The sequence below is a fragment of the Bos grunniens genome, chromosome 18 (genome assembly GCF_055505025.1).
Source record: "Bos grunniens cultivar Pamir isolate PY7600 chromosome 18, Bosgru_T2T1.0, whole genome shotgun sequence".
Lineage (NCBI taxonomy): Eukaryota > Metazoa > Chordata > Mammalia > Artiodactyla > Bovidae > Bos > Bos grunniens.
This window is the reverse complement of record NC_141182.1, coordinates 46,655,941-46,669,340: the sequence shown is the minus strand read 5'-3', so window position 1 is coordinate 46,669,340 and position 13,400 is coordinate 46,655,941. Positions and strand designations below refer to the sequence as shown.

Sequence of the window (13,400 nt, the reverse complement as noted above, 5' to 3'; positions counted from 1 at the left end):
ACCAGAGACCAAGCCCTCGACCCTTTCTCCCTAAGATCAACGAGTCTTCTCTGCTCTGCTTTCCAGGAGCCCTAGTCACATAGACCTTTAATTCCTAGATCAAGGATGCATGAACCAAAGCCCCCAGACCCTTTCTTTAAGGATGAGCTGAGTCAGGTACCCATCACCTCAAGATGAGGGTCAATCCCCATTCTTGCTCTGAGGATCAGGATAGTTCTCTTTTCCCACCCCTAGCCTCTCCTTTGCTGCCTCCCCTTCAGGGTTCACTTCCTTCTCTTCTCAAAATACAGTGTAGAATTGTCTTCCCCAAGCAGACCGGGGCAGTCCTGTCATGTGTGTGCATCTGCATATGTTTGTTTGTCTAGATGTATCTTAGAAGAGTTTAGAGTGCTCAGATCAGTTCAGTTCAGTTCAGTCACTCAGTCGTGTCCGACTCTTTACGTGCTGGACTGCAGTGCTCAGTGGATAGTAAAGGGCTGCGGGGTGGCTCATGTTTTTTTTCTACAGCCACTTTGTAGTCTAGGGTAAGAGGAAGGGCCTTGGGGCAGGTTTGATGGACCCCTTCCTTGATAGACAGTAATAATGCCAGGGTATTTCTAAGATATTCACTTTGCAACTTTTTTTTTTTAATTGAACATAAATATTCTCATTCCCAGATTCCAACACCACTCCTTCCCCCCTTCCCACCACCACAACAGCTCTCACCCTGTCCTTACTCCTTGGGTCCGGTTCTTCCAGGGCCTTTAAGGAAGGTAGAATGAATCAAGATGGTGGCCATCTTGGATTCCCAGGGAATGAATGGCCATTTTGGCAGCAATTCCATGGGTGAAACAAAGTACCCCTCAGGGATAGCAAGGACAGGTCCTGTATCTTGATCTGCTTTATGTTGCCTTTCTTCTTAATGTGGGTGGCCATCTTGAAATCTCTTCTTTCAATGTTTGGAAGCAATTTCCTTCTCTGTCCCTAACTCCCATAACCCCTGTCCCCATCCCTCTGCAAAGGGCCCATCTGCCCTCTTGAATCTCTTTTATACAGAGGAAGAGGCAAGCCCAGTGGCTTTCTCGCAATGACCCAGGCAACTGCAATGATCTTTCCCTCCCCTCAAGGTTCAATTTTGGAAGGGTAGGGTTGCCAGTTTGTTCTGGTTACTCAGAAATCAGGACAATCCATTGTGCAAGTTGAAGATCCCAGGACTCTTCAGCTGGAGAGATGTCACACATGAGTCTGGAGACGTGGGTGGCTGGGCGTGGGGAAGGCAGCATATGGGAAGGGGGGAGTGCTGGGGGCCAGATCTGGGGGTCCAAAGGATGTGGGTTTGATGTAGCTGGTAAAAGCTCGAGGATGGGGTGTGGTGAGATAGCCTGCCCGGGATCTATATAGTCTGCAGGAGGGGACCATGCCAAGATGTGGATTGAAGTCATAGAAGGTAGGGGTTCCTGGAGGTCCAAGAGGGGAGGAGGGTGGTAGGAAGAGACCTCCTCCGGGGGCTTCTCCAAGGCTCAGGCTCACACTGACTCCTCGGACCTTGTAGTAACCATTGGTTGGGTCCTGAGGGGACAAAATGGGACTTGGTAAGGTATGTGAGGGTATACAGGGGTGAGGGTAAGTGAATAGAGAGAGACACTGAGATAGAACCAGACCTAGGGAGAGACAAAAAGATGGAAGGAGGAGCAGGCAGAGAATCCAGAGACATATAGACTGGTAGAAGGGCAAAGTGAGACAGAAAAACAGTAACAAGAGAGGAAAGAACAGAAAGAGATGGACAGAGAAAGGCAGAGACAGAGGTCTGCCAAGGGATGGTGGTATGGAAGGAGATGCAGAGGGAATAAGAGAGAGAAATGGAGATCAAGACATCCATTCATGCATTTGCCCAACAGCCCCGAGGCTCTGATTCTGTGTCATGCCCTGTGCTGCTGCTGGGGACATCTGTCTCTAGGATAGACCTGGTCCCATCTTCATGGAGATCGCAGGTCAAAGGAGAAATGATGAGTCACCAGACAGAACCAGGAAGGGTCAGGGATGCAATGGAGGAAATTCGGGCAGAGTGACTGGAACAGTGATGGGAGAACCTTCAGATTGTGGTGGGGGAGCCTAGACCATGGTGGTCATGGCTGTGACAGGTGAAACAGAATGATCGGGATAGGAGGAGAGAAGCAAAAGTTTTCCAGCACAAAAAATGTTTGAGGGCTTTCCTGGTGGTCCAGTGGTTAAGAGTCCACCAGTCAGTGCAAGGGACACTGGTTTGATCCCTGGTCCAGGAAGATCCCATGTGTCATGAAGCAACCAAGCCTGTGCTTCACAACTACTGGACACATGTGTTGCAACGTGCCCTAGAGCTCGAACTTTGCAATATAAGAAGCCACCAAGATGGGAAGCCCACACACCGCAACTAGAGAGTAGCCTCCGCTCTCTGCAACTAGAGAAAAGCCTGCAGGAAGCAACAAAAGGCCCACCACAGCCAATAAATAAATAAATAAATCTTAAAAACAAACGAAGAAGAAGAAATGTTTGAACTGACACCAGAGGAATAATGGAGAGAATTAGGTAGGTATGTGAAGAAAGGGGGCTTCCCAAGTGGCGCTAGAGGTAAAGAACCTGCCTGCCAATGCAGGAGACATAAGAGATGTGGGTTTGATCCCCGGGTCAGGAAGATCCCTTGGAGGAAGGCATGGCAATCCATTTCAGTATTCTTGCCTGGAGAATCCCATGGACAGAGCAGCCTGGCAGGCTGCAGTCCATAGGGTCGCAAGGAGTCAGACAGGACTGAAACGACTTAGCACACGTGCACACCTGAAGACAGGAGTGTTTCAGGCCAAGAGACTAGCATCTGCTAGGTAGAGAGAGAGAGAAGGGCTCTGTGCTGGGAACTGGGGTCACTGGGGCCCCCCAAAAATGGGGCCCCAAAGGAGGGACAAGTTTGGGGAAATGTAAAGCTAGTGTGGAACCTGGTAGGCAGAAGGGGCCTGGGTGAAGCAACCAGGGAGAGGCATCTAGGAGGCCACATGTGGGATGTAGGCCTCTGAGGGGGAAAGCACAGGCAGGGTATATCCTTGACCTGGGGCTCAAGATGCAGGCCAAGCCGGGGCAGATATGTGGGCATAGTCAGCAGACAAACCAACTGAGACTGTGGAGGTGGGTGAGACAGCCCAGGAGGCAGCAAGAAATGGGTGGAGGGGGACTTCCCTGCTGGTCCAGGGCCTAAGATTCCCTGTTCCCGATGCAGAAGGCCAAGGCAGAGTTTCAGTTCAGAGTTAGATCCCTGATCAGGGAACTAGATTTCACATGTCGCAACTAAAAAACATCCTGCATAAGGCAGCAAAGATTGAAGATCCTGCGTGCCACAACTAAGACCCAACACAACCAAATAAATAGATAATATTAAAAAAATAAGAAGTGGATAGAGGGACCTAGGGGTCAGAATGAAAAAGGAGGGAACAGAAGTGGAGAGAGAGCTGGAGACACAGTGAAGGGAGCCCCTCTTTTCCCAGCACTCACCTTGGTCTCCAGAGCCCCCTCCTCATCCAGAACCAGGTCACTGTGGTCCGTGTGCACGATGGGGCCCTAGGATATAGTGCTTAGTGAGAGGGAGTGTAGACTACACTGCAGGGGATGCCAGACCCCAGAGACCCTCGGTTGAACATCTGAGGCCAGGGAGGAAGGGCGAAGGGCACCTGGGAGCTGGGGTCTGGACATAGGACAACAAGGAGCCCTAGGGACAGGGCTAGGGAATAACTGGGATGGGGCATTCTTGGATTTGGGGGACATTTGGATCTAGGGGTCACGGTTGGGACTAGGGCTCTGAGTTTTGGGGGCCTGATTGGGATGGGGATCACAACTGGGACTGGGTTATTATTTGGGTTTTGAGGTACCTTCAGGTCTGGGGACCCTCACATCCTACCTGGTCTTTGCTGATGCCTGTCTCCTCCTCGGGGCCCCTGGAACTGGAGCCATCACTGCTCCCTGGGATTCGCACCAGGTTCTTTTGCTTGGAGAAAGAGGCTGAGGCCAGGGACATTGGAGGCGGTGGCAAAGGTAAGTGATGGGGCTGGGTCACGGTTTGTGGAGACCAGTGAGCAGGAGGAGAGAGGACTGGGGCAAATCAGGCTGGAAGGCTGGGAATCAAAGAGACCACTGACCGAGGAGGGTAAGGGGTGTGACCCTGAGGAGATGGAGTTAGAGCTTGAGCTGGGAACCAGGCTTTGAATGCGAGCCAAGCCCAAAATGGGTCTGGAGAGGCAGGACTGGGACAAGCCCCAAGGCTAGAGCAGCCAGTGTACAGGGCCTGGGTAGGGGTCTGGGGTGGGGCTCAGACACTGACCCCTGCCATGGCGCCAGCAGCAGAGGGCCACCCCAGTGATGATCATAAGGAGAGTCATGGCCATGGCGGCCACTCCGGCCACAATCCGCACAGTGGGCAGCAAATCTGTGGGAAGAAGGGGAGGGGGTTCCTGAGGAGGCTGAGCAGATGACTGAGCAGGAACTGGGGAACAGGGCTTGAGTAAGGGAACCTCTGGTCAAAGGTCAGCAAGTTTGGGGATTCCCAAGTTTAGTAGTCCCCTAGCTTGGCGTCTCTGGGTTTAAGAGCACATGAACTTGGGGTTTCATAAGTTTAGATTCCTTGACTTTAATAAGCCATAAAGTTTGAAGGTATTTTACTTTGCAATTCTCTATATTTGGAGGTTGCCTTCTTTGGAGCCCCTAAGTGTGAGAGGTCTTTCAGTTTAGGATTCTGTATTTAAATTATTGTTGAGGGGGGCAGATCTCAGGATTCAAGGGACTCCTAGTTTTGAGGCTCCCAAGGTTTGAAGGCTCTGCCTTTGAGGGTCTTCCATTTGGAAACTGTGGCATTTTGAGGGTTTGAAAACCTCAGATTTGGGGTCTTCAGGCCCAGAATCTCACCTCTACGGCCCAGGCTGACCTGGGTGCCTCCCTCACCCAATCGGTTCCGGGCAGTGCAGTTGAAGCCCCGGTGAAAGTCGGACTCCTGGGTCCCCGAAATGTGTAGCACGGAGATCAGGCCTGGACCCTGTCCCTTGAGGCCCTCTGGGGCTGGGAAGGTCTCCACCAGGAACCGACCCCGTGACCCCGCCGTCAGGAAGCCCTCATCCCAAGACCAGACCTGGGAGCACAAAAGAGGAAGGTCACTGAGGAGACTCAGGAGGGCCGGAAGGTGTGGGCAGGGTCTGGGAAAAGTCAGAGGTAACCACAGCGGTTTGGGGAGTCTGTCTAGGAGGTCCGGGTGGCCGGATGGGTCATGAGAATGGGGACTTTCCTTACCACTGCTTCTGGGGTGGGGGAAGCGAAGACTAGACACTGGAGGCGGGCGGGGCCCCTCAGGAAGGCGGGCGCAGAGTGCAGAGCAGTCACTACTGGGGGAGCTGGTTTGGAGATTGCGGGCCAGTCAGAGGAAAGGCCTTGCCCTCCCCAAAGCCCATTCTCAAGCTGGCGGGGTCAGGCCTCAGCTCTTCCCATTAACCTCAACCTACCATCCCACTCCTCTCAACAAACGTGAACCCTACTGAGGCTAGCCGTTTGTAGGTCCAGCTGCAATCCCCAGGCACCCCCAACCCCTTCTCATGGCCACTCCCACTCCCATTAGACCTCATCCCCTCTGCCCACTTCTTAACCCAGAACCCACCGGGTCCACTAGGGAGCACCTCTTTCTCACCGTTCACAGTCAGCCTAGCTTCCGCAGAGCCACCGCCCCGGCCTGAGAGCCCCGGCTCGGCCCTGCACACGTAGTCGCCTGCATCCTCGGGCCCCACCGCGGGAAGACGCAGCGTGGGCCCGGAGGCCAGCACCTGAGAAAGGGAAGGGGCGTCAAGGGCACGATCTTGGGAGGAAGTCCCTCCCCTACGCCAGCCTCGGCCACAAGCCCCAGATCTGGCCTCACCTGTGCGTCCCCGCGGCGGGTCCAGGTTACCCGTGGGAGTGGATTCCCGCGCCAGACACAGCTGAAGGAGGCGTCTTCTCCTACGTCCACCGACAAGGGTTTCGGCTTTGCCTGCAGAATCGGCCCAACTGGAGGAGACCGAAGAGGGGCCACATGACCAGGGAGGGATGCAACTTTTGACTCCAGAGCAGACACTCAGAAACGACACCCACAGGGCGCATTGGGTTGAAGCCCCCAGTTAACTCGGCGCGCAAGTCCGGCCCACAAGCCTCAGCCCCTCTCGCCCCGCCCCTGCTCCACTTTGGCACTGATCCAGCACAGCCAAATCCCGCCTAAATCCTACATCTGGCCCACCATCCCCAGCGTAGCCACGCCTCATTGTAGCCCCTGTCCCATTCTGCTCACCCCACTTTGGCCACACCCACGGCCCCGCCCCGGCTCACACTGCACGTCCAGCGCTGTGCTGCGGTTGGCGCTACCCACTGCATTGCTGACCTCGCAGGACACCGGCGCAGTCAGGAATGAAGCGTCAGCCACTATCTCCAGCATTGGCCCACGGGCCCCGAGCACCGGGGAGCCCCCCTTTGCCCATCTGCGAAGATGGGGGGGTGTTAGTGTTGTCCTGGCTCTTCAGGCACACCTACTCAGGTCCTAGCCCCAGTCCTCCCCAAGCTGGTCCTCCAGGCTGGGGAGAAATGACTTGGGTCCTCACCTATAGCCGGTGACAGGAGGCTGGGCTGTGGCCTGGCATAGGAAAGTGACCTTCTCTCCCTCCTGCACTGTCTGTGGTTCTGCAGACAGAGTCACCACTGGGGGGTCTGTAGAGGTAAGTCAATGGGCAGTAGTGGGCAAGGACATGGAACACCTCCACTGATGACCTAGAAGTCCAGTTCTCAGCTCCTCCACCCCAGGAGTCTGATCCCCAGTCCCTCCTCCCTTTCAGCTAGCAGTCTACGCTTCCAGTTCCCAATCCCCCCAGGGAACCGAGGTACACAGCCCCCTCCTTTCTCATGCCCTGAAATCCAGATCCCAGGTTCTTCTTTCTCCAAGGACCTCAAGCTCAAAGCCCAGTGTCTGAGTGCACTCACACTGCAGGCTTAGTGTTACAGCTGTGTCCTTCCCTGCAGGCAGGGCCTGGCTCCGGGCCCGGCAAACCAAGGTGGCTCCATCATCATGGCTGGAAGGGGTCAAAGACAAGATGCTCTCCACTGACCCGATGGTTCCTTCCTTCAAAGGAGTCTGTAGGTTGTGAATAATAATGATGATTTCATCTACTTTTGCTGCTGCTGCTAAGTCGCTTCAGTCGTATCCGACTCTTTGCAACCCCATAGACGGCAGCCGGCCAGGCTCCCCCATCCCTGGGATTCTCCAGGCAAGAACACTGGAGTGGGTTGCCATTTCCTTCTCCAGTGTATGAAAGTGGAAAGTGAAAGTGAAGTCGCTCAGTCGTGTCCGACTCTTAGCGACCCCAGGGACTGCAGCCTACCAGACTCCTCCGTCCATGGGATTTTCCAGGCAAGAGTACTGGAGTGGGGTGCCATCGCCTTCTCCATCATCTACCTTTAGGTAGTACTTAATGTCAGTCACTCTTCCAGGCATTTATAAATATTCCTTTATTTAATCTTCCAGTAATCCTAGACGTGCATACTACTATTAACTCCATTGTATACATAAGTAAACTGAGGGGCAGAGAGGTTAAGATCAATCAACTAACAAGTGACTGAGCCAGGATTTTAACCCAGGTAGTCTAGCCCTATGGGGGCTTCCCAGGTGGCACTGGTGGTAAAGAACCCGCCTGCCAATGCAAGAGACATAAGAGATGCAGATTCAATTTCTGGGTTAGAAAGATCCGCTGGAGGAGGGCATAGCAACCCACTCCAGTATTCTTGCCTGGAGAATCCCATGGACAGAGGAACCTGGCAGACCACGGGGTCACAAAGAGTCGGAAATGACTGAAGTGACTTAGCTTGCACGCACAGTCTAGCCTTAGAGTCCCTATGCTTATGTACATACCAAGGATCCCAAGCCTTGAATCTCTGCCTTCTCATGCCCTTCTCCTCTGCATGAGCCTGTGGTCTGAGTGGACCCCTGAATTTCCCTGAATGAGCAAGGAAGGGCTGGCACAGAGACTTGGACCTAACCTGGCGGAAGATGGCCCCGTCCAGCCGGACCCCATCTCGAAACCACAGCAGCTCAGGGGTAGGGTGGGCATCACCACGGCTCTGACAGGTCAGATTCGCAGGAACCCCAGCAACCAGAGACACAGAGGGGCCGCCCAGCACCTGGGGGCGGTCTGGAGGCACTGTAGGGTGGAGCTGGGGTCAGAGCTGGATCCGGGTCCTAAAGACCCTGATCTTCCCAGCTCTAATTGCCCTCTCCTTCATTCTCCCCAGACTCTGATATTCCTGGCTCCCCAGGGTGGTGACCTTCCCTCCCCGGGGCTCCCCAGGGATAAGTGGGCTGAGTCCTCACCCAGCACATGCAGTTGGGCTGGTCGAGAGCGGAGGCCGGCTTGTGTCGCTTGACATTCATACGATGCTTGATCCTCTAGCTCCACGGGTCTAATGTGGAGGTCATGCTGGCCACTTGCTGCATTCCCTGATATCCAGTACCGGGACCAGCCTGGAGTCAGGGACAGAGACAGTCACACTGTGGTTCTGAGTTCCTGGTCCCAGGCCTCCATCCCCAGGCATCTCACACCGGAAAGACACTACCAAAAGTGGGGGCTGGACCAGAGAGACACTAATCCTTTCCAGTCCAGTGTCGCTACAAACTTAAGGGGATGATAAATTCAGGGGGAGAAAAAGCAAGAGAACAATTGCCATAAAAATCGGAGTAGATACTACCTGTAGGTAGTAGGGAGGGAGTGAGCTACGAGAGAAGGGAATAAGGAGGGCTTCTGGGGAGCTGGCAACGGGGCTGGGTAGTCGTTACACGGATATCTATTTTAGAATTATTTGATAAATCTTCCACTTATGTTTTATGTGTTATTTGGCACTGATGCACTATTTTACAATCAAAACAAAAATTTCCAAACCCCATGGGTCAGCTCCAAAGAAGATCCTGAAAATTCAAGACACCCAAATGTTTCCCGGAGCCCATTAATTTCCTAAACTTGAAAATGTCAAACTAGAAATTTCAGTTGTAGCTCAAGCCCAGCATCCTCACCCTGGAGCCAGCCCCTCCCTGAAGAGATAGTAAAGCCTCACCTGGAAGGTCCCTTTCGCCCCCTAGAGCCAGCCCGTCCTTAGTCCACTGAACCAGTCCCCGGTAGTCGCCCAGGGCACAGGGCAGCCGGGCCTCGTCTCCCAACAGAACTACCTGGTCCTCTGGCTGTTGCAGAAAGTGGGGTGCCAGGCCTAGGAGAGTGGGGCGAGGGAGCAGAGCTGAGCTTAGCATATTCAGGCGCTCCCAATGGAATCCAGTCCCCAATCCGCTCTGCCCTCAGACCCAGAAGCCCAGGCTCCCAGAGTTCTCTTCCGTCAGACCCAGGAGTCTGGACCCTCAGCCCCATCTATCCCAGCAAAGCGACAGCTGGCAAACGACCCTCTCCTGTATGTATCTGCGCCGGGCCCTAGCGGTACCTGCACGCCCCCTGAGGCAGAAGGAGAGGACGAGGAGTACGGGCACGAGCATCCTAAGTGTGTCCCCCAAGATCCAGCAGACTTGCTGTTGCACTGGCTTCCCTGCCAGTTCCTTCCTCGGAGCACACTTCCCACCACTCTGGCCTGGAGTCCCCTCCGCTCTTGACTCTTCGCCCCAGGCTAGAAGCTCCCCTCTCTCTGACCTGGAGTCCCCTCGTCTGCTCCACCGCAGGCTCCGCCGCTCTGAAACGCCTGCCAGTTCGGCGCGCCAGGTCTCGGAGAGACCCTGGAGGGCTGGTTTCCACTCGCCCCGCCCCGGCCCGCCCCCTGGGAGACCCGCCCTCTTCCCATTGAGAAACTCCCGCGGCCCGACGCGGATGAATGGGGGCACTCAAAGCGGCGTCCCCCCCCCCAGCGGGTGGACACTCCAGCCCCCTTAAGGTCTGGGAGCTGGAACACCTGGGTCGAAGGCGGGGGTACCGTCTGGGTTGGACACCTGCACCTTGCCGGGGTTGGGGGATGGCTGGGGGTGAGGAGGAGGGAGGGGAGGGAGTGGAAGAAACTTGCTCAACCCGGGTACTGGAGGGACCGCGCTGAGTGGAAACGCAGCTATAAATGGGAACCCTTGGGGACTCGCTAGTTTCCGCGCCCTGGGGAGGCGGGGCCCGGGGCTCCTCTGGGCCTGTGGGTCAAGAAGAGGGCACCATGTTTGCCTGGGGGGCTGCTGGGACCCCCGAGAAGAGAGGGTTCAGTTCTCCCCACCTCAAAAGGCCTTCAATGCCTGCCTTTTTACCGCTGCAAATCACAGCTCGTCCTAAGATCCAGGAATCCAGGCCCCCAACCCCCGCCCCTCCTTTCCCAGGACCCTGCAGTTCTGGACCACCCCCTCGCCCCACTCAGCAGTGGTTGCCGGGCGACGGCTGGGAGGCGGCGGTGCCCGGGCTGAGTCAGGCAGGGAGGCTGGGAACCGCGCAGCTTGTCCTGACGGCTGCATGTCGCCCAGCTGGGGCGTTCCCACGCTGCAGGCCGGCGGTGCGCTGCGCAGCTGGCGGGGCAGGTGGGTGGAACCCGAAGCCGACAGAAGGGGAACTAGGGGCCTGGGACTCTGGGTATGACATTCTTAAACCTGTAGGGATTGGGGATCTACACTCCGTTGTTCTGAGCTCAGATTCTTGTGTCTCTAAATAGCAGGGACATGGACACCACCCCCACTCAGGATGCTAAGACTAGGGATTCAGACCTCTCATGAGCGAGAAGTTAATGGCCTGAACCCCGAGTTTCTGAGGCGTTGGGGACTCAACTAGGGCCCCTGCCTGAAGCAGAGTGCAGTCGGAAAGGATGACCTGAGGTCAGAAAATCTGCTCTTAAGTCTTAGAGTCAGTGGATTTAACCACCAATCTCTCTCCCACCCCCTCACAGGCCCAGAAGGATTTGAAAATCAGCCGACAGTGAACATCTGCCCTAAGTCCTGTGTGTGTGTGTGTGTGTGTGTGTGTGTGTGTATGGGGTTAGGGGGGAAGGACTGCAGGCCTGAACCCCCAGGTCCTTGGGAAGGAGTGACCTGGACTCTGGAGTCTGAGTGGCTTCTGTTTTGGGGATTCAGCCCTTGGATTTTGAAATAGGCTGGGCTTGTGGCCAGGACTCCTGAGTCATGGGGGTGGAAGTCAGGTAGAAAGGCTGTTTTTCCAGGCACCTGACATCACTTCCCCCTCCTGGCTCTCTGGGGGCCACAGGCATGGAAAGATGGAGAGTTTGAGGTCCCAGGAGCATCTAGAGAAGGAAAATATCCAAGGTGGAGGGTGGAAGGTTCGTGCTAATTAAAGGTCCCAGCAATGGACAGCCCTATGCCCGGGCCCTGAGGGACACCATCTGGTGACAGAACCTCCAGCTGTGCACCCAGCCCATTCCCCAGGAGGCGTGAGGCCAGTTGGGAGAGGAAACGTGGGAGGAGGGCAAGGAGTTAATAATGGGAGGGAAGAAGACAGACTAGATTAGAGTCAAGGATGGAGCTGTGGGGGCTCAGCCTAGATGCCTCATCTTGTGTAGGGAGAAGGACCAGATGGGGGTCATGGAGGGGAGAGAGAGAGAAAGCGAGCAGTTCCAATTCCTGCAGGAGATCAGCAGGCAGAAGAAGCTTATCCCGTGTGGGTGTATAGGCGCACACTGGGGTGGGGAGGGCAGGCCAACCAGCATATGGTTATAAAATTCAAATATGTGACAGGAAGACTCAAAGACAGAGAAACGAATAAAAGAAAGAGGCGTAGTCCAAGGCTGACTGAGAACAAATATTTATTGAGCTCCTGGTGTGTGTGAGAGACAGAGCGTCGGGTGGGAAAGAGGTAGAGATGAGAACAGAAAGAGAAAAACAATGGGACTTCCCTGGTGGTCCAGCGACTAAGACTCTTTGCTCCCAATGCAGGGGCCTGGGTTTGATTCCTGGTCAGGGAACTAGAGTTTATATGCCACAACTAAAGATCCTGTACACCACAGCTAAGACCCAGTACAGCCAAATAAATTAATATTTAAGAGTAAAACAGAGACGTGTACAGGCACAGACAGTGACGGAATTAAAGGCTGACTGAGAGGTAACCACCTAACGGAGAGAGATGGGGAGAAAGACACCGGGTCAGAGAGAGACAGTCTCAAAGTGGTGGAGAAAAGAAAATAAATCAAGATGAACTGAGGGAGGGAGAGAGACAGAGACATCCAGAAGGAAAGAAGAGACAGAAAGAGACCGAGGGAAGCTACGTGAACTAGAACTCACAAGACCCGTGCCAAAGCGTTTGCACATTGGGCTCAGTGCTGGTGGCCTCGGACCCTACCTTTCATTCCCACCCACTCTGATTGCCCAGCATGTTTACACCTGAGACATTTACAAACACACACAAACACTGCACAAGTTTTCAAAGATCCCAGTTCACTATCAACTTCCCCAGGCATGTTCACTTATGTGCATTTCACATGTGTGTGCACAGCTATATGCACTCTCCCAGTCTCTCACACATACTTGCACACTCCTCAGCAGAGATTCATAATCTCATCGAGAGGGAGGTGTCTACTCAAGGAAGGAAGAGGGGCTTCCCCGGTGACTCAGTGGTAAAGAATCCACCTGCCGATGCAGGAGACACAGCTTTGATCCCTGATCCAGGAATATCCCACATACTTCGGAGCAGCTAAGCCTCTGCACCACAACTACTGAGCCTGTGCTCTAGAGCCCGGGAGAGGCGACTACCGAGCCCGCATGCCACAACTACTGAAGCCCGAATGCCCTAGTGCCTGTGCCCCGCAACACGAGAAGCCACCATAATGAGAAGCCTGTGCACCATGACTACAGAGTAACCCCCACTGTCTGCAACTAGACTAAAACTGTCCAGTAACGAAGACCCAGCACAGCCAAAAAATAGACAAATAAAATTATTTTTTTAAAGTTTTTAATAAAAAAAAAAAGTAAGGAAGGGACTTGAAGGTCAGGTACCAGGGTAGGAAAAGTGGGGGAGTCTTACCCCCAGGCTAGGCCCAGCTCTCTGCTCCCCATGCTGTGTTGGGACCTCCTGGGTCTGACCTGCTTCCATTTACCCCTGGCCAAGACAGGCCCCTGGGGTCATGGGGGCTAGGGAGGGACCGAGGGATGTGCCTGGCATGTGCTGACAGGGGATTTCTTGCTCCAGCTGTGCTGGGAGGAGCCCTCCGGCAGAGGCCTGAAGCTGGAGACTCAAGAGGGTGCCTGGGGGAGGTGAGGATGAGCAGTGTGAGGACGAGATCGACTGAGAACAGGCCCAGTTCTGCCACTGACTGCATCTTCGCTCTCCTGGGCTCACGGGGCCTGCCGGGTTCAGCGGTGGGTCCTCCCTGAGGGGCTGTGAGTGGAGACCAGGGGTGGGAGTGGCATGAGAGAAAAAAGAGCAACAGAGACTGACTTTGGG

The 13,400-nt window shown here is 54.7% G+C and overlaps 1 protein-coding gene across 1 annotated transcript; it reads right to left on the bottom strand.

Moving 5' to 3' along the window:
- Window positions 1–747: 747 nt before the first annotated feature.
- On the bottom strand, window positions 748–9,735 carry KIRREL2 (kirre like nephrin family adhesion molecule 2). Its single transcript, XM_086352256.1, has 15 exons — window positions 9,478–9,735; window positions 9,103–9,252; window positions 8,366–8,515; window positions 8,035–8,195; window positions 6,982–7,132; window positions 6,606–6,711; window positions 6,337–6,485; window positions 5,894–6,021; window positions 5,669–5,801; window positions 5,278–5,378; window positions 4,900–5,119; window positions 4,319–4,423; window positions 3,899–3,999; window positions 3,496–3,561; window positions 748–1,548 (listed from the first exon to the last, which is right to left on the bottom strand). Exons 1-15 carry the CDS (start codon window positions 9,527–9,529, stop codon window positions 1,213–1,215), a joined length of 2,109 nt encoding a protein of 702 aa, XP_086208382.1. The 5' UTR covers window positions 9,530–9,735; the 3' UTR covers window positions 748–1,212.
- Window positions 9,736–13,400: the final 3,665 nt, after the last annotated feature.